Genomic DNA, 21102 nt, shown 5'->3' on the forward strand with positions numbered 1-21102 from the left:
TGCTCATTTTTGTCCCAAATCTCTGGAGGTATTATACTTATTGTGATACTGATTAGCAGTCTCATTATGTCTTGTTAGAATTTTCAAAGTTTTTGAATTATTTTTTCTATAGCTATGAGTGAGTTATTTCCCCCTTCCCAGAGTGTCACACATGGGTTGCAGTTTATATTGAAAATATGCACAATAATTTGGGATGTATATTGTTCCATTTCTAGCATAATATACAGAAATGGCATGGATCATGAACATGCTTAGTGCTGTGTGACACATTGTTTTTGTAAAATGCAGCAATACCTTGTATATGGTTAATTGGTTCAGAAACTCCATTGGTGTGGAAAACCGTGCCTATCAAATGTTATAATGGATTACAGTACTGTATAATGCAGTGTGTTACCAGCAATCAATTATTGGCCCCCAAATGATAGTAAATTAAAAATGTATTAACTGGAGAAATGTTTGCTGTTGAAAATTGAAATTATTTTGAAAGAAAAGATTAATGAAGCTTGTGCACTCCCTTACCCCTCCGTAAACAAACCTGTGTCATTTATATTGGATATTTGGCTAAATTCCTGTAGCTGTCTCTTTCACCAATGTATTAACTCGCTGGATATTTTTAAGCAGCATTGTTGTCTACACTTGCACCTTCATCTACAATTCAAACACATTTTATGCGAAGTGTGTTAAAACCATCCAAAAATTACAGAAAGGTTTTGACCGTGTGCATCTTTAGTCTGAATGGCCATTTCAGTTTTGTTTGTTTTTTGATTGCAGTCATATCATATCCATATCATTGATGTTCCATGTGATCAGTAGAATGTATGTCACTTTTGTCATATATGATGAAGTGGCTGTTGCATACTTTTTCCTTTTTAATAACAGTCTGTGCCAACAATTCATTTGTACCTTTTTTTGTTGCATTCTATTTTTGCAAATGATGCACTATCTATATGAAGCTTTATAATTTCAAGTTTTTACTCTAGTGGTAACTATTTACATTTGTTTCGCACACTATTCTGTTGGTACTTTGTCTTTCCGTTCATAAGTATGAAATGTAATAACTTTTAAATATAGCCCAAGCCAGTAGAGCTGCAGTGGCACTTTTTTTACATTACTGTCACAAAATTGTAGGTGATAGTTTTTTCAAATAGAATGAGTTAAAGGTATTCCATTTTTGGAACATAGCCAGCTGTTATCTGCTTTTTTGCTTTCAGATGTTTTAAAATTATAAATACTGTTATAGCAAAAACATGCGTTAATAAAAATCTCATTGTACAAGGAATTACTGTACTCCCTTAGTAAAGCTTAAAGTAATATGTTGATGTGATTCAGAAACGCAAGCATGAATTAAGATACAGATTAGTTTCATACATGTGATTGTCAGTTTCCTGTTTTCGTCAGATGAATATAATTTAAAGAAGCATATTGGAACCTATACATTTTTTTTATAATCTTTGTGGCGTAATTATTAGAGTGGCCTGTATATAGTGCAGTTGTGTTTAATTAGCTGTTTTTTGAATTTTGGTTTTATTGGTCAGTTTGGTCCATTTGTTGTTTTGCCACTTAGATTTTCAGCAGGGTTTAAACAGTTTTCCTCATTAGCTGGGAGAATACCAATTTAAAGCAAAATTCTGTCATTTATATAAATGGTTTTCTGTTCCGGTACTTGTTAATGTTTTGAACACTCTTGAAATGTATTCAAAATTGTAGGAGGAATGGCTCCAAATTGAGTGCAAGTTTGAAGGGAAAAATATTAAGAATATTTACATACAATTTAAACCATTTTGCTTAATTTGTAGTTTGTTACAAGCATTTCATGTCCTTCGCTTTACCAACTTAACTGGGTGTTTGATTCCCAAATGTAAATTTTTCTTGGTAAAGAATTACTTTGTGTTCCATCCTTGGTTATCATTGTTTTTTGATGGGATGTGCTTTAAAGAGATTGCTTTCTCTTTGCATTTCTCAAATTACATCGTCCATATGATAATTGTTAATGTCCAGTTGGTTTGTATATAATATACAAATGGTGTCTCGTTATCTCATAGAACATACAGTATAAAAAATGTCGGGTATCACGGTATTTATAGTGACTAATCTACTTTTAACTGGCATTTATATTAATGGTGAGTGTACATTGATCATTCTGGATATTTTTTTCCTGCTTCATTCCAAGTTTGTTTTTCAATATTTCCCCTTATTTTAAATGGTTTAATTCTTTAAGCCATTAACCTTGCTACATGTCATGTTTGCCAAGCTTCCTTTTTCTTTTCTGTCCCATTTCTGTAGTATTGGGAGGGGTGTGTTTGAGGTTTTTCTCTTCTGTGTTCTGTCCAGAATGGCCGGCTGACTGGTGATATGGATGTAGAGAGACAGAAGGTTGCTGACATCTATCTTAACGGAGCGCAGGTTGGTTTGCATGATGGATGCTCTCTTTTACAATGCAAGCAGCATAGATATGCCTTCAAAAATCTCTTTAAAAACAGTTTTGAGCAAGCTTGTTTGCTTTGCATGTTGCTTTTTAGAAATAGTTTGTTAATGCTTGTATGCAAAAATAAACTTCAAGCCTACTTAAAAACAATTCAGATTTTAGTAACTTGCCTTGCCACATGTATCCTTTACTTGATTTTGGTCTTGCTGTGATGAATATTGGTAGGAGACTGAACCTTTTTTTTTTTTTTTTTGTGGTCCATTTGATCCGCTGTTACTCTTTTGCTAAATCAGGTTTTAATATTGCAACTTTGTTTCTTGCAGCCTCAAGCTCACCAGTACAGGATGATAGACCCAGGGCATATAGTTGAAGAGACTGTAACAGTGGAAGAAGATCCAGACCAGCCAGAGTCGGTGGTTTCTGTAGAGACCTCAGAGGATGGAACAACAAGACGTACTGAAACCACAGTAAGCGGTTTATCAAATTCTGTTCACATATTTATTGGATTTGGCGTATTCATCCTAATCACAATGTTATGATAATTAGAATTTTGAGCATGATATTAGAATTGTGTTTATCTTCCAGTATGGTGTGTATGAATCAAAAGGAAAACTTTGAAACAAATATGGATCCATTTTGTAATACCTTAAAAATAAAAGTAAGGGAGCCTAATGCCATAAACTCACGCGGCTTCCACCAGCCCAGTTGCAGTCCCTTCATTTTTATCATTGTCATCTGAACACAATGTTGTGTCTCCTGGTGAAAAGCTGTGCGCTAAAATATGTGAATGTGTCCATTGATAGCCAGCTTCATTGGCTTGCATCGGCAGTCCTGTGTTTCAGCACTGGCCCCGTTTCAAGGAGCTTTTCAATTTGGAAACCTTACAAAGAGTATTTAAGAGAAAATGTTAAGCTTATTAGGGCTGGATATCGGCACTCCTGTCTCGATTCAATATTGATTTTTATCTTGACTGAATTAGTGTGAACTGATATATTAAGTGGTGACTTTTTTAGAAATTACTTACCCTTGCATATAGAGCTTTTAATGTAAAGTGACACATTTCAGTTTAACACTTTATTTGAAAGGGTGACTACGTAGTAACTTCATAACATATGCATTAGTATGGAATGACAGTTAAGAAGAAATTCTTGATTAGTTATGAACAGTTAACATCAGTATTTGGAAAATGTAGAACATAATACTATTGCTGTTTTAAAAACAAAAATAAATGCAGCACTGCACTCATTCAGAATTCACAATAATTTAACATACAGTATGTACCGCCACATCCCAGTCCACACTTTGTTGTTGGAGGCTTCTTGCATGCATTAATAAAATTAAAATCTACTTCATAGAACATTTATATCTTTCCAATATAGAAATCAAATATTGCTTTTTAAATGTTATTGAATAACCTATTTGTGTTTTGAATCTCTGTGTATGCACCCTTTCAACTAAACTTATTGGCCATATTTATTCCTGTAATGCAGCGGTCCTCAATCACGGTCCTGGAGGGCTGCAGTGGCTGCAGGTTTTTTCTCCAACCCAGTTGCTTAATACGAAGCACATATTGCTCAAGTAACACTTCTGCTTCATTTTAGTTGTCTCGCTCGTTAAGATTTTGAACCCTTATTGCTTATTTTAGATTTAAACAGCTGTATTCTCAGTTTTTAATTGCATCTAAGTAGCAATAACCTGAAAATGACAAGAGACCAGCATTTCTCCATTAAGCTTGTTACCATTTACACCTATATTTATCTGCACTATTGGGTTTAATTAAACACTTTTTTAAGGAAAGAGAAAAAAGTGAAGGACTGAGAATTACGGTACTCCTCCATTTTAGCCTTCAAATAATTTGGATGATAATCCTTAGAAAGGGGTAGAAAATCTAGGATATGAGAATTACCTGACATAGCAGAGTTAGAGCATTAACAAACTATGAAATTAAATTGTTGGCAAGAATTGCTTTCTAATTAAGCAACGGGGTTAGAACAAAAACCTGCAGCCGCTGCGGCCCTCCATGACCTGTGATTGAGGACCCCCTGCTCTAATGGACATTTAAAATGTTGAATTGTTCATATTAAAGATACAGAGGGAAGACTTGTCTTTCTATAATTTTACAGGTTAAACATCTTCAGTTGCTCACTTTTTAAGTAATTTTAATCAGTCTCCGGCTTCCTTACAGTCCTCAGACAAAAGAAGTATTTTAAAATGAGGGTCTAGAGCTGATGCTTGTTGACATTGAATGAATGGAGCATAAAAGAACCACCAGCCATTGTGGCTATTATGGAGCCACTTCAGGTTAGCTGCTTTGTACACACACACTTAATTGCAGTTTTTTAATTGTAGCTTTAGGTCTGTAGTCCAAATGTGAACCCTAGTCTTAACTGTGAAGAACAGAAATGGTCTCGCTGGCCTACATACACCAATGCACAGAAGCAGAAACATCTGCATTATGCCAGACCAACCAGCACAGGCAAGGTGCCTTAGAACAACAAAGACAATGTACGACAAACCACAGAGCGACATTATCCGAACATCAGTGGCAGCAAGCAAGTCTTTCACCTAGACAGTGAACAAAAAATGAATTACACACACAACCTTTCTGAAGAGGAGCGGCAAACTGCCAGACAACAAGAAACGTTAGGACGGAAAAACTACAGGGATTCCATAAAAATGACAGCTCAAAACAAGATATTCCCTTTATATTACGGCGTAGGGAATTACCAGTTCATTTAGCATATTGTATGTCTATCACCAAATCAAAATGCCGAAAATGTAATGTCAGTTTTTTGCCAGGCCATTTTTACCCATGGCCAGGGTTGTATCGAAACCCGGGTTAAACATACAGTACCTGCAGGGTACACACAAGGGAATATTTTCAATGTCATTATTGTTTATGTAAGCAAATTTTGTTTTCTGACAATTATTGTATACGTCGGTATACTACATTAGCGGATAGCCACACTTCACACATACTGACTTGCATGTTCCCTGCATTTCCTTTCTTGTCCAATATGTTCCGTTAAACTGTTCATGTTATACTTTGTATTGTAAATATTCATGCTGTTGTAAGTGACTATAATAACATTCCATGCTTTTTCTGTAGAAAGTCCTAACAGGTGCATTAGTGCCATCTACTGGATCGGACACAAAAATCTATGTATTGTAATTCAGCATGGTAGATTCATGAGATTGATTTTGAAACTTTTTTGTTTTGTTTAAATGAAAGAAAGATTAGCTGAAAATTTATATTTTTACCCAGGCTGCTGCCTTATTAATTTAAATATATCACGTAAGGGTGTCTTGTGATTGTTTCACTTCCATCAACATCAGAACATCTTTGTAACAGTTGAGGTATGTTTGGCATATTTGAAGTTATTCTATTAATGTTTTGGCGTGCTGTTTTGCCCCAGACACTTAACTGTATTGTTATGTAGTGTGTGTGTTATTTTATATATTTTAAGAGTTTTCTGAAGGGTCTTGATTATAGCCTTAGGTTTGTAGTCCAAATGTAAACTACTCAGTAAATTTTAATGTGTTTGAGCATTTCACCAAATATGTTTTGCAGGGTTTGAAATCCAGTGTGATATTGCGAGTATTCTACACAGTTTTCCCGTGTGTGTATATTTGTGTGTGTATGTATATTTTTATGGGTATTTATATATTATATATACTGATACAGGTTGCATTTCAAACAGTGTAAATGTTTGTGTTTACTTAGGTTATATTTGTGTGCTTTTGGACAAATGTGTGTGGGGGGGGTGCGTTTGGGGTTGGCTGTGAGTTTCTCAGTGGGAGGTTTTCCTGTAAACAGCTTTGAAATTTGTAAAAATAAAAACACAAACATCAACTAAAAATGTGTTTTTGTAATAATGTATTTGGAGGGCAGCATATACACTTATTCAAGATTAAATTACTTTTTATTTTCATCCTTGCTGGATTTTGCCTGGTATAAAGAGTGGCAAATCAAGTGTCTAAAATGTAATTCATGTGAATAAAACAAAGTGGGATAAAAAGACAATGAAGTGTTAACTCCAAAAATTGCCATAGCACAAGAAGGCACATTGTTTATTGGCAGTGGCTGTGTTCAGCTCCTCTTGCATCTTAAATTGTTTTTTTTGTGCAGAGGTGATTGTTCTTCTAGGTGCTGAAAGTAATTGGTTAGCCTCCAAATGCCTTTGCCTTCAATCACACTTGTTGGTAAAATGTTCTTAGTAATTCTAAACACATGCTTTATGATTTCCATTTCATCCGAACCTTGTAAGTGGCATGCTTGCTTTGTATTTTGCTTTTTGTTCAGGATGTGCTGCTTTTGTATTTTAGCAGATTACACAGTTTACAGACCGTGAACTTTGTAAGCCTTTATGCCTTAAAAGCGCATAAATCGAGCTGCATTTTGCACACTTCTGTTCTACTTTTGGATATAAAACTGCTATGTAGCTTAAAAACTGCAAGTCATTTTAAATGAACATTTGAAAATCTGTCTAGTAGGCAGGACAGTCCAGAAAGGCACTTCAGTTTCCCAGTGTGAATTTATATTGTATAATCAGTAAGATCACTTGGTTTTAAGTCTTGGGCAAATCAATCAGTGGTTAACTATCGGCAGTATTTATATGGAGAAATTATGTCTATATTCTTGAATCTGGAGTTTATAATAAAACTGCAAATAAGAAAATTGTTGACTTTGCAGTGACCCTAGTAATCTCTTATCTGTGCATATTTGTTATGACTCTTGGCTAAAGTTAGTTCCCTTCTACTATATAAATGGGGCCTGAGACAGTGGTTTTAACATTTGAGGTTAGCAGCAAGTTAAATATTGTCTTTTAAAAAGGTGTACTGTTCAGTTTTTTTGTAGTTCATCTTAATTTGTAGGAATAATTTTTAATACTCAAATTGTTTTACAGGTGAAGAAGGTGGTGAAGACAGTGACCACAAGAACAGTCATTCCATCAATGTCAGATTCATTGTCTGTGGATGGCTCAGTTCAGGGCAGCAACAACTACGCAGCTACCCTTGACCGTATGTATCAAGGTGGAAGAGGAGTAGTGCCAAGCAATGAAATGTACATGGGACCTCCAGGAACATCCACTGTTCCTCGAAATTATCACTATGCCGACACAGGTAGCTACCAGCGAAACTATGATGATATTGGCTATAGACCTGGACCACCACCTGATGCGTATGCCAGTTTGTCCCGTGTAACTCGCATGGATGAGCGATACAGGTGAATTATTTATTTTAATGCAGAACTTCTATGTAACAACTAACAGTTTTAACTTTTGCAAATTAAGGGTGCTGAAACAGTTTAATGCAGGATATAGCGTTTGCTGTTTATGGATGATATGAATTGAATTTTTCCAAAATGGCAAATTTCTATTGCCCTTCTGTTACTTTTTATTGGCTTGGTGTAGATTTAAGTGGTTCTTAGCCAAAAATATCTTGATTTTGTGTAATGTTTAATCAACTTGAATATTACTGATAAACAGGACAGTTGTAATGTAGAGGATTTTTTTAAGGTTTTGTTTTATCCAATCATATAGTCCATCCATTTCACCTGACATTTTTCGGTTGCTGTGTGTATTTTGCTTTGATTTAACCATGTTACTCCTTCCTTTTTCCACTTATATGGATATTTTCTGTCTGCTGTTCTCTTAAACACACAGTTGACACCTTTCCCTATGGAGCCGCTTTTATTAAGTTAAGAATTCTAATTTCTATGGTTGTCCAGTAATCCCAACCTGCTTTTCTTTTAAGATTTTTTTCTTGCTTTAGTTGGAATAGTAAAAACAAAGTTGAAAGCCAACCTTCAATTAACAATGTCCCTGACCAGACACGTTTACATTTGTGTGCTTTTACCAAAAATAAAATCTATGGTTATAAGTCATGGTATAATTTTCTAATCCATATTTTTTGGTGGTGTTAAATTGTTAAACATTATCTCTTGCTTGTTCACATAACATTAATGACCAGGAAGGTCATCTTCAAGCAAATGCATTCACTGTCACAAGCTGTCTGCCACAGTGTTTTGTTTTCTTTTTGGCACCTGAAACCAGAATGGGGCAGAATGGCCTCCTTCCAAGTGTTTTCCATTGTATGTGGGGTAATTTTTTTTTTTTTAAAAAAGCAGTTGAAGAAATTTTTCCTACTTTCCCACATTTAAGGCATAAGGCATTGAAAGTAGTATGATGTAAATATTAATTTTGCCAGGTTTTTTTAGTACTGTGTGGAGATGGGCATATTTTAAAACATTCAAATGTCATTGTTTGACCTGGTTAAGAAATTTGCGCCCTTTTTTTTTTGCCTGTGTGGAACCCATCTATACATACATACGAGATTTGTCACTGTCAGTAAGCACTTCACTTAATCCATGTACCCACACACAATGGGTGATATATACAGTACCGGTTAATCTGGTAAACTGAATGAAATTCTTAATGTATGGTTTCTGAGAAAATTAGTTTTACCTGTATGTTAAAAATTAGTGGAAAACCTGGAAACGCATTTAAACATAACACACAATATGCACGCAGAAGGAATGGTCATTGTGTTTTTGTATTAATGCCTTAAAGGTAATGGCCATGTGTTTGAAATAGTATCTGAATCGTGTATAATAAGTCTGCCACTTGAAATGTATTACCAGTGGCGTCTGTTCAGTGTAATTAAGTTGATGTGAGCCAATAGTAGCAAACTAGTAAGAGAAAGGGAGAGCAGTTTTATTTCCATCAGTTCAAGTGAGGTGAACATTCAATAGTCTACTTGAGAAAGAGTCCTCTAAGTGTTGAAGAGTTTGGATTCTGACATGGATTGGGAGCAACCTAATTAAGGAGATGTCTTTTAAAGAATTTCCAATACTACCCTTTGAAAGATGCATTCTGCAGTCAGATCCTAATTTGATTCCTCCCTGTATGCAGTTTGTACATGACCCTCTTGTATTGATTTTCTCCAGGTGCTCTTATTTACTGTGAAGTGCTTTGAATCGAAGTTGGCCAGTGTTAGGGAAGCATAGTTAATTGCATGTTATGTTTTTTGGCCTTGCTGTGCTGCGCACACATTCTTTTGCAGAGATGGAAGCCTTACTAAAAAAATGCCCTCCAAACTGAAATAGATCCTACAATTTATGTACAGAGAGTAAATGCATAATGTAGTGCTTCTGAGTTTAGGTAGAAGTGCTATGGAGTGATTACAGAGAGGAGAGTTTGTACTTTAAAGGAGGTGGAGGAGTTTTCTATGTTAAAACTGAACTTCAAAACTACATTTCTGGAAGATTACATCCCAATGCATGTATTTAGCTACCATGAATCATTGGTCACTGGAGACTTCTGATTTGTTAGTTGAAGTGGTTATTAGTTATGTCAGGGAGTTGGGTGTGAGAAGGGGAAAAGAGGCTCTTGTTATTTTGGGAGAGATGTAACATATGTACATTTTGATGTATCTTTTTAGTTATGTACTTTGAACTACCTAATTTTCAGGACCAGCTGGTTAATTCTCTTAAGCTATATGTTTATTGCTGACAATTCAGTTTGTATTAACATTTCTATTCTCCTTATATTTGTTTCATAGACCTGCAGATGGTTACCGCACTCTAGATTCTGCTTACCGGGCTCCGAGTCGACAGAATGATCTTTATGCAGCCCAGCCTCAAGTTCGAATGGGCAGTAATTTGGAACTAAGCAGTCGCCCTCATCCGGAACGTTATATTGCCGAACCATATGGCCTAGAGGATGATCAGCGGAGCCTGGGTTATGATGATTTAGACTATGGTATGAACACAGGAGGAATTCAGGATTACTCCACTGGACCTCGGCGCACTGGTGGAGGAGGAGGCACACTTGACCCTCGAAGGCGGCTAAGGTACAGTATTAATGAGGTTTTTTGATTTAGCCTACAGTGTATTGAATCAGACATTTCAAATGCTAATAGTCCTTGTTTTGCAAGTGTTTTCTTTATATTGTAAATTTACTGGATTGATTTACCTACAACTGGTAATGCTTAAAAAGTAAACCAGCACCACGAACACTGGTTTCATCTTGGGCAGTGAATCTGATCAGAAGATTAACTCATCTTCTGTATTTAAGAGAAGCATGGTTAGGGGCCTGACCTGTACTTGAATGGGAGACCAGCCAGAAAAGAATCTCAAATATTTGAATCTCAAAAGTTACAGTGTACTGTTGGGGGACGCTGCTGAGAAAATGGTGCCTTCCTTTGGATGAAACTTAAAACAAAGGTCATGACTCCCTGTGGTCACAAAAGATCCCTGGTCATCATTTGAAAAAAAGTACAGTGTCCGAAGATGTTCTGGCTAAATTGCCTCCCATGACCTTGTCCATTCTGCCCCCTAATTTTCCCATGATTATAGTTGGCTTCCTTGCTCACCCTTTTACCACCTAATAGCTAGTTTGTGGTGAGCGTTCTGGCACAAACATGGCTGCCATTATATAATCCAGGTGGAATGTTTTCTTTGGTAGTGGCAGAAGTGGTTTATACTGTGTTAGTAAAGTGCTTTGAGGAAGCTAGAAAACTAGTATACAAATGTGATAATAGTCTTGTTTAAAGTTTCAGGGTCAGGGCCGTTCCTTGTAGTAAATAAGGAACTCTCTGTTCAGGATAAACTAAGTGCAGTACTTTTAAAATGTTTTTTGATTTTGAATGGTGGAAAGCATAATGTGGGCTTTGGGTTTCACAAATGTAAGCAGTTAAGTAAAATGCTGCTAAATCAGAGTACAAAATAACATTCGATCAGCTATCAAGCTAAGAGAAAAACAAATTTTCAGAATATCTGTGGGCCTTTGGCCATCTTTTATTTATTATAAACAATACCCCCTTCAACAGTATTCAGTAAAGAAGTTTAATGCCACTTTTCCACTGACAACAGACATGGAAGTAGAGATTCTGGTGGTATTGTGCAAGCAGAATTTTAAGAGCTGTTACTTGAATATTGATAACAGAGAATGCAAAAGGATCCATTCCAAGTCACTTAATCTGTCTAAACAGCAGTAGGCTCTTGGACTTCATCTAACCATTGCAGAACTTCTCCAAAAAACTAAGATGTTTAAAAGTGTTTTATAGCAACAGTACCTCCACTACAGTCTTATTTTTTTATAACAGGTATGAAAAAAAATTGCTGATCATAATGTCATGACAGTGTCATTTGATGCATTCATATTGGTTTGAAATATGAGGCAGGAAATAAGCTGGGGTGAAAAGGAAAGATAATAACTTATAAGGTAATAGAAATGAAATGTAAGGAAAGAATAGCCGTGTTCCCATTGCTTGAAGGTCAAAAACATATTTTGCTTACTTTCTCTGGATTTATCATACACTGCAACAAAATCCATGATCATACTGTAAATGTTTGATCTGGATTAGTCAGTGTAGCATTTGATCCCATGCACATAGAAGTGTACCCACAGAACCAAATTTTGCCTCTGGGTGCTCCTTTCATGGATGAAGAATGTAAAAGGCCGGAGACATGGCCATGTAAACTGTATTGTACTTAAGACATATACAGTATATACACACAAGTGGCAGATGAAAAGAGTAGTGTGTTTTTTTTAATTTAAACTAAGTAGGCACTTGTTACGATGTTTTTATATGGGCCCCATATAGGGTTTGGCTTTTATTCTCTTCCTCCTGCTATTTTGCATCAGCACTGAAGAGTGTACCATATTACGAGCAAGCAACAAGTGACAATTTCTGATTGCCTAATTGAATAAACTGACTTGCTTTTTATTCAGTTTTACTAAACCCCAAAAATCTTATCTATACTATGATCCTTGCTTGTGAGTAGCCAAGTATTTGCTGCACCTAGTACAGAAATGAAAAATACTTCGAAAGCTGCAGGCATGCAAAGGTTTTATATTGAGCAAGGCGTAACTTGAAATATTACACCCACATTTTTTTTTTTGTTTACTTACCAGACCACCCCCTCATCAAACCCTGTTTAGTGACAGCCAGCAGAAATCTTTAATCCTATGTGTTCATGCTGAACAGAGAAAGTTTCGGATGCAATATAGGTCTATCAGTAACAGCACACTACACTTGAGCATTCATAGTTTTCCTACTCTGTCTGTACGTTTTAGCATTCGTTTGCTCAGAGGTTGATGCGCTTGCTGCTTCCTGAGCAGCTCTTCTTTTCTCCACCCTAGCGACCTGCTTATTCTCTTTTTTTTCTTCTGCATCTTTTCGCGTTAAAACTGATTAAGTCAGTGTTTGTGTTGCAATTACTTTAATTTTTTTTACTTAAGCTTCATTTAAGTCTTCAATCTGCCTCGAGTGATTTAAGATACTGTTACGCCTGTTTATTGCACCCTCTGCTGGCTTTGCGGGAAGTGCAATCGCTGGCTGGGCAACAGGTGATATTAATCACTGATTAAGCCTCTGGAAGAGTTGCGATGTATAAAAACCTGTTTTTTTTCTTTGGGGCTGGAGCAGGTTGTGTGTTGGCTTGTGTGTTTTTTTTTCTCCCCCTCTTCTTAGTTTTCCCATTAAATACTCTCGCGTGTATAATTTTATTTTACACCCCTAGATGTCTAGTTTTGTTATGTAAACTTTTCTCATTTTGGGTAAATTAAATGGAGTTTTCCTCAAAAATGTGGTGTTGTGCCTGTTTTATGTTGCGACTCACAAGCCAGCCGTAACAGATACGAAGAGGTAAGATAAGTGACTGCGATGGCTGTAGGGATGAGAACGGTGTCCGTATGCATGCACCACACGGCCACTCCGCCGGCTGCTGCCGAGAGTTTATTCTACCATAAAGTAAAAATAAAAAGAGGAAGAACCATGGAGGTCAATCATCACTCCGAAAGCGGATAGTAGGAGTCAAGTAGTATGTGTACGAAATTTGTCACATGTGTGTATGAAATTTCAGGTCAGTGGCTCAAATGGTGTAAGGGCTACAGGTGATTTAAAATCATGGACAGCCATGGCAGCGTATTATAAGATGTTGACCATTGTTGGGTAACAAACACATAAATACCCATGATAAAAACGCTTATGGTATTAACTCTTTTAGGGCTAATTTTTTTTTTCTTATCTCCCAGGGCTGAATATTTTTCCAAAAACTGACATTTTTTAAAAAAGAACACAAAGCAATTGTGTAACATATCAAATCAACAAAAAATATTTACTTTTGACAAATGTTGCTGTCTTGCATGCACTGTCTTTGCAGCAAAACGTACCTATCACCATGCTGCATAACCTGTCCAAAGCCACCAGGGGACAAAGCACGTTTGGACCAATGCTCCCTGAAGTTATATCACCAGTTCTGTCCCATCTCTATTTGTAATACCACAGCACGCTTCATCTCGTCTTTTGTTGTGGGTTTACACTTTGAAAAACGAGAATGCGATGCAAACGCAGCCCGCGATTCAAAAAATTTTTCTGCCTACCTGTTGTTCTCATCTGACGGTAGCTGAAAAGCAGCATCAGGAGAGACCAGCCTGAAGTACATCAGCTGGTGATCTGTCGTGTCCAACAGCAAGCCATGCCGTCTTGTGAAGTCCAGTAGCCAGATCGGCTCTCAACTGATCAATGTCTGTGTATTTATCCCATACGAACCTTGCCTTAGATGCATCGGCTACGCTAACCGCTCAACTGGCAGCAGATCCGCTGGCGCGGTATCGGCTGGTGTTTGATCAGCTGATGCCGGCTTCTCGCTCTCTTGCTCGATCTCCTGATCACTGTCAATAAAATCCGATTCTGAAAAATCAGAGTCCGACTCTGCGATAATGCGCAAAACATTGTCTGCCGAGTGTTTTCTGCACTCGCTTCGCTCCCTTGTCACATGTCGATGCCATCTTGCCATTGTTTACATTTCGCAACTCACGCACACGCTAGGATTAGTTGCCGAGTCAACGAGTCTAGCATTCCTCCAAGCACAGAGGGAATGCCTGTGACGTGACAGTGAGATTTGTCACCATTAACAGCTGATTATCGCCCTCTATCCCTGGATGTTGACTTTAGTCGACATTCGCCCTCAACCCCTCCTGTCAACAAAAGTCGACATCCGCCCTAAAAGAGTTAATGTCAACATTTGAAGTCATCCAGTCATAGGTTCACAACAACCCAAACACTTGTATTGTATTCACCTGAAATGTTATTGAATAAGTAAATTCCTGTAAACACTCAACTGAATTATAATTATGGTCACACGTGCCCGAGCATTTAAATTGAACACCTGCCTGAACCCCCAATTCATTGTTCAAGAGTCTAGCCCAGTATAGCTGCTATTCATTGGCTAACATTGCATTTTAAGTAATATAACAGTGCAAAGTTTAATGTGAGAGGTGTACAAAGGTAAAAAATATTGAGAATAGATTTGTACATATCAATTCAGCAAGCGCAAGATCAATACACCTGGGCAGTTTCATAGTGTGCTGATAACTTAGAGGTACTCCAGTTGTGGAAAAGAATGAAAATGTAACTACAGGGGGAGGGACTACAATTAAACACTCATTCGTATCTGACTACACTGTATTTTAGTTCATAAGAGCATTTTCTGGAAGTAAATTATTTTAGCAATATTATAGTCATGTGTTTGGTACATTTTGAGCACATGACTAGATATTTGGATGGTATGACATGAATAAAGTGACATTTTTTTGCTGGAGGTTTTAATATTGTTTGTTGTCCAACACTGGTCACATCGGAGACTTGCATTGTGTTAAAGTTTAACTTCCATTCTGCATGAGAACATAAGATGTTAAGTTTTTCTTGGTCATCAGTACACAATATATGAGGCAAGTAACATATAAAGTGTGTGTGTTTTAACAGCAGATAACGTATGTGATGTGCCCCATTCACAATAATAAGATTTAAAGCAGTTTTTAGTCATACCAAAATAGTTTTGTTAGAATAATTAAGTCATTACTAAAACAATTTGTATTTTAAACATACTGAATGTAGATGTTTCATATCTCATCTGCCACAATAGTGGAGTGAAGCTCTGTCATTTCTTATCTGCTTTTTTTGTCTTAGAATCTGCAAGCCACGTTCTGTGGAAAATGGTGTTTTTATATAAAGTAGAATGTTATTCCAAAAAAAAACTGGAACCTGAATAATCTATAAACGGGATAGGGTTCCAGTCCATTGCAGGGCACAATCATGCACACAACATTCACCCAGGGCCAAGTCAATCATTCCAACCAGCACATCGGTGTTCAAGGAAAGCCTATGCATGAAAGCGGAGAATGTGAAGACTCCACAGTGAGTTTAAAGCCTACCCATTGTTACCTTTCTGCCAATAGAAGGAAATATACAACTTTGTTAATTTCATCAGAATTCTACCAAAGAGCAAAGCAAGCTACAGATACTGTATATATCATATGTTGGCCAAAATATTAATTTCAAATGCTTATGCTTTGTTTTCATCATTAGTTAGTGTGGGGTTATGGTCTTTGCACCTTGAAGCTTTTTAAGAGCTTTTGACTATGCGGTAGTTTGCTTTATGCTGAATGAATTAAGTTGGAGTTGGTTTTGTTCTGTGGGTACCTCCTTAGCAGACTGTTACATGAATTTCTCTCGTCTTCCAGGAGTTATGAAGACACTCTTGATGGAGATATGAGTGGAGGGGATCCTTATTACTGGACTGCACCTTTAGCCCAGGCAGAGCGGGGCAGCATGGCTAGTCTGGACAGCACACTACGAAAAGGCCCTCCTGTTCAGTGGAGGCAACCAGAGCTTCCTGAAGTCATTGCAATGCTGAATTATCGCCTTGATCCAGTGAAATCTAATGCTGCAGCATTCCTCCAGCACCTAACATTCCGTAATGATAAGGTATGTGCCTTGGCTGTTTATGGCTTTACCTTGAATGCGTAGTCCTAAATGCAAGCCCTTGGCATTATGCCTTTTTGTGCTTCTTAAAAATGAACTGCTTAAGCCAGCACCAAAGGTTTAGAGACCTGAGATCCCAAATATCCACAGTTGTATTCAGTTACATTTTTATGTAACATTACTTCTGTTAGTTTTTGTCTATAACCAAACTTGTAAGTTTACTGTGCGATTTCTTGGCAGGTGAAGTCTGATGTGAGACGATTAAAAGGTATACCTGCCCTTGTCAGTCTCCTTGATAATCCAAAAAAGGATGTACATTACAGTGCTTGTGGTGCACTTAAAAATATTTCCTTTGGCAATGATGGAGATAACAAAGTGGCAATCAAAAACTGTGATGGTGTTCCAGCATTAGTAAGGCTATTGCGCAAAGCAAGGGACCAGGATCTGACAGACTGCATCACAGGTAATGCAAAATAGCTATTTCATTTTTTGGAAAGCTAGTTTGTAAAGCAGGGCCGATAGTGTGCGGCTCACATTGAGGTAACTTTTTTGAATGGGGTAATGTGTTCATTCTGTTAAACTAAAATGAAGATTAAAATTATTAATGAACGTTTTTGTAAACTGATAACAAAGCCAAAATGAAAATTTGAAATTATAGTTCCTGCCAAGAATAACTAAAATAAAAAAATATTTTCAGTTTTCATGATTGTACCTGTAAAAACACTATAGATTCCATTTTTCGTAAAATTTTAGGCCTTCCCTGTAGGTAGTGAAATTTAGTCATGGAAACTTTACATACTGAAACAGCATCAGCGATCAACATGGCCGGAAGAAAACGTGTAACGTGCAAACGGCAATTTTTAGAATATGAAAGAAGAATAGTTGTTAGAGCTGGGTGTGTGCCATGCAGATTAAGAGCGAAAGCCCAGCAAAGCTTGAAGCTCCCCTTCATATCTGCAACATGTTTCTAGGCAAAGAAAAAAAACTGAAACACATAAACAATCAGGCTTTCTTTTGTGTTGGTGTTATGGTGGGACTATGGTGGGATGCAATGGTGAAAGAAATATTGGCTTAAATTTTGATTGCTAATCTTCAGGTAAAAGTGCAGTTTGTTCTGCAAAAGTAATCGCAAAATATAATCATCCTTAAATTGTCCGGTATCTGGGTTTTGTTAGGTTTTAACAGGACATCTGTAGGGGTCTACTGACATTAGACTTAAGTTTGGAAATTTAAGGTTTTCTCTATTTGACATGAAGCTAACCTTCATAACTCACTTTAACCATACCATAATTACTAAAACTAAAGGCTTTGTTAAATAAATACTAAATTTAGCTTTCACGTTATATTTTTAGTTTAACTAAAACTAAATGTAAAATGAAATAATATAAAAAATAAAAGCTATTAAGGTAAAACTACAACCAGCTTGGTTCTCATAAAGCTCTGCACTCTGGCAGTTTAGCCTGACATTGTCTGTCTGAGCTGTACATAGTCAGAATAGAGTGTTAGGGGTTCCCTGAAAAGCTGCTTTTAGATAAGCTAAAGGGAAAGATCAATGAGAGGCAGGTTTTAGAGCAAATAGTGGTAAAAATGCAGAATGAGGTTTTGATAAGAGAAAAAGGGTGAAATACAAACCTGGACAAGGTTTTAACAGAAGGCATGATGGATTGGGGCAAATTAAATTCTGTGGACTTAGTGAAGGGCCGTATCAACATGCATACATACCTACCTACATACATACATACATATAGGGTGGTCCAGATCTAATTATGCAATTTTCATTCTGCTATAACTTAAGTTTATTACATAGAAAATCACCCGAAAAATCCCGGATCGAAGTGTGTGAACTGACGACATGAAGAATTGTCTTCGCGCTGAACTGGGATCATCCCAGCATAAATCAATCATCCAGATCTGGATTTGCATAATTAGATCTGGACCACCCTGTACACACACACATATATATACACACATGTGTGTATATATTTTTATTTTTCTGGATCATTGCATCATTTTTTGTATTTAAACAGCAGGAAAAGTTCTCATCCTTCACTAGTGTAACAGTAATTGTCCCATCTTTGTCTTTCTGCAGAAGTGGACTGGTACAGAGCTGATGGGTTATTCAGTAAAATCCTGAATCACAACCTGACTGTTTTTATACTTTCAGTTCCAGTCTACCCTGTCATACTTAAGACTCTGTTTGTGTATTAGGCACCTTGTGGAATTTATCTTCTCATGATTCTGTCAAGATGGAAATCGTGGACCATGCTCTACACGCACTGTCTGATGAAGTAATGGTACCACATTCTGGCTGGGAGAGTGAGCAGAATGAAGACTCAAAACCTAGGCACATTGAATGGGAGACGGCATTGACCAATACTGCTGGTTGCTTAAGGTATGCTACAAAGGGATAAAAATTGATTTTCAGATACCCTTAAAGATCAACAAGGAGAAGAACTAATTTATTTGTCTAACAGAAATGTGAGCTCCGAACGCAGTGAGGCACGTAGAAAACTTCGAGAGTGTAGTGGTCTTGTGGATGCCCTCGTGCATATTGTGCAGTTGCAGATTGATCGCAAGGATGTTGATTGTAAGGTACTGTATTTCTTCTCAGTTCTGATTGACACTCTGGATAGTGTATTATTGACCTTGTATCTAAGAGAATACAGCTTTTATTTTTAACATCACTTGAGTGTAATGAATTTGGAGCACAACGTTTTCTTATCAAGCTCCTTGGATCTGCTGCTTACCAGACTTTTGGGATTTTTTTTTTTTTTTTAAAGCTTGTGGAAAACTCGGTCTGCCTTTTAAGGAACCTTTCTTACCAAGTCCACAAAGAGGTCCCAGGTTGTGAAAAATTTCAAGAAAATAATCCCCAGGTCAACCATAATGCTACTACCAATGGGACACAAAAAGCCAGCTGTTTTGGCAGCAAGAAGGGTAAAGGTAATTCAGATTTAATGTAATTTCCATATTGTTAATATCATTGCAAACATAAGGATGACTTCAATATTATCACCTTAAATGTATTAGTTGTTTCGGATTTGGCTGCCATCAAGTTACCTTGTTTTTGGTAGCTTACCCTTTTTTGAGGCACCTATAAAAGCGTCGGTTGATTTTTGCTCTGAATTTTAGACTAGTAGGAGCTGAAATAAAACCAATAAACATTGCAGCAATCCTTGCCATTATGAAACTAAGCTAAGGGTGCTTAAGATGTATGGTAAGTTAACCTCCTTGAAATAGTTAACAATAGGTACCTGTGGACCAGCTAATTGCTAACAGTTTGAGAGTATTTCTTTTAAATGTGAAATGTATATTGCATAACTGATATCTGGGTACAAATTATTTTTCTACAATGTCTGTTTAATGTTTATACACAGAGGGTCTGTATGGTTAACATGTACAGTGGAACCTTGTGTCACGAACGTCTCGGAACAATTACAATTCGGTTTACGACCAAAAAGTTCACCATACTTTTGCCTCTGTTTACGACCACAGACTCGGTATACGAATAAGCCAGTTTCTCTTTCGGTTTGTGTGCGACGATGATTTCTACACGTGTTGCATTGTTCTCAGTCAGACATGCGTGCTTGCTTTCGCTGTGAACTTTGTGCTCTGTTTCATTTTCCTTCCGGTTCATACGCGCCACTTACTGCATTTAAGCACGTGTTCAGCCTCTCCCTGTGCATTGTTCTCAGTCAGACTTGCATGCTTTTGGTGTGAACTCTTAGTGCTCTACAGTATTTCGTGTGCTTTTGCAGTTAACCATGGCTTCTAAGCAAGTGAAGAGTGGTGAGAAGAATGGTTTGAAGAAAATTGAAATCGAAGTAAAGAGAGAAATTATTGAAAAGCATGAGCGATTTCGACTATTCTAAAGCAGAAAGAATCTATTAAAGCAAGTCATGTTGCAAAAGGAGTTAGTGTTACTAGGCAGAGGCCTCAAGTGCTGGAAGAGGTGGAAAAACTGTTGAAGAGGAAAGGGCAGATATAAAAAGTGATGCAATAAAAGCCATCATGGAATAATAGAACGAGTGCCAGGATTTTTTTGAGAAGAACTACCCTGACAAAGTGGTTATGAACAGAGTGATAACATGATGAACGACAATGTTGTCTCGCATTTTCGAAAAATTTTAATGCATAGGAAAGGCAAGTCACATTATAGACCGCTATTTCGCAAAGTCACCAGAAACGCAAGAAATCACAACAGAAAAACACCTGAAGGAGAACATTCCTCCCTCGCTGAGACGGACTCTTCCTCAAAACTGTAACCACCTCTCCACCCAGTTCCTCCTCACTTGCATTTAGTTTACTATTACGCTGTGCATTCTATGGTATAATTAACTATTAAAAATCTTTAAAAAAAATATATATATATTTACATACAATCCTATGGGGGAAATTACTTCAGTTCACGACCAATTTGGTTTACAACCAGAGTTTTGGAACGAATTATGGTCGTGAACCAAGGTTCCACTGTATATTTTTTATCTCTTAAACATTTTTCTCAGAAAAATCTCAATCTAAATTTGAGAGATATTACCAATAAATAACAATCATTCAGGCTAGCTAGAGAAACAATTATTTTCAATGTTGTAAACCTTGACTTTACTCTTGATAGTGCACTATTCTAAATTAATGCAAGTAGTTTTGTAAGGGTCAATAGAAATCAGTTTTAGTTCAGTAGCATGGCCTTTTTCCTATTGAGTCCGCTTTTATCCTCCTCCATTTCATGAGAGGCTATAATAACCAGATAAAGCCAATGTTTCTAGCACCTCAAACTTAACATTTTAAATCTCCCATTCAAAGAGTTTCATTTCTTTGCAAATGCATTGGTGCAGTAGGGGATGTAGACATCTTTCTCCATTGCCAGATATTTGGGTTTTATTGCCTGAATTGTTTTAGTGGAT

The 21102-nt window shown here is 36.9% G+C and overlaps 1 protein-coding gene across 9 annotated transcripts in view; it reads left to right on the forward strand.

Moving 5' to 3' along the window:
* The window catches only part of ctnnd1 (catenin (cadherin-associated protein), delta 1), an 81864-nt gene that overhangs the window by 44703 nt on the left and 16059 nt on the right, over positions 1-21102 (forward strand). For 6 of the 9 annotated variants that reach the window (XM_039767617.1, XM_039767618.1, XM_039767619.1 and 3 more), the window contains 9 exons: positions 2332-2403; positions 2749-2892; positions 7333-7652; positions 9989-10279; positions 15958-16201; positions 16439-16661; positions 18407-18590; positions 18673-18790; positions 18979-19141. In XM_039767617.1, the coding sequence (XP_039623551.1) occupies positions 2332-2403; positions 2749-2892; positions 7333-7652; positions 9989-10279; positions 15958-16201; positions 16439-16661; positions 18407-18590; positions 18673-18790; positions 18979-19141 (1759 nt within the window). The remainder of the gene's footprint in view (positions 1-2331; positions 2404-2748; positions 2893-7332; positions 7653-9988; positions 10280-15957; positions 16202-16438; positions 16662-18406; positions 18591-18672; positions 18791-18978; positions 19142-21102) is intronic. The other 3 variants (XM_039767625.1, XM_039767623.1, XM_039767624.1) reach the window with 1 other exon arrangement.

Source organism: Polypterus senegalus, chromosome 10, assembly GCF_016835505.1.
Source record: "Polypterus senegalus isolate Bchr_013 chromosome 10, ASM1683550v1, whole genome shotgun sequence".
NCBI classification, from domain to species: Eukaryota; Metazoa; Chordata; class Cladistia; order Polypteriformes; family Polypteridae; genus Polypterus; species Polypterus senegalus.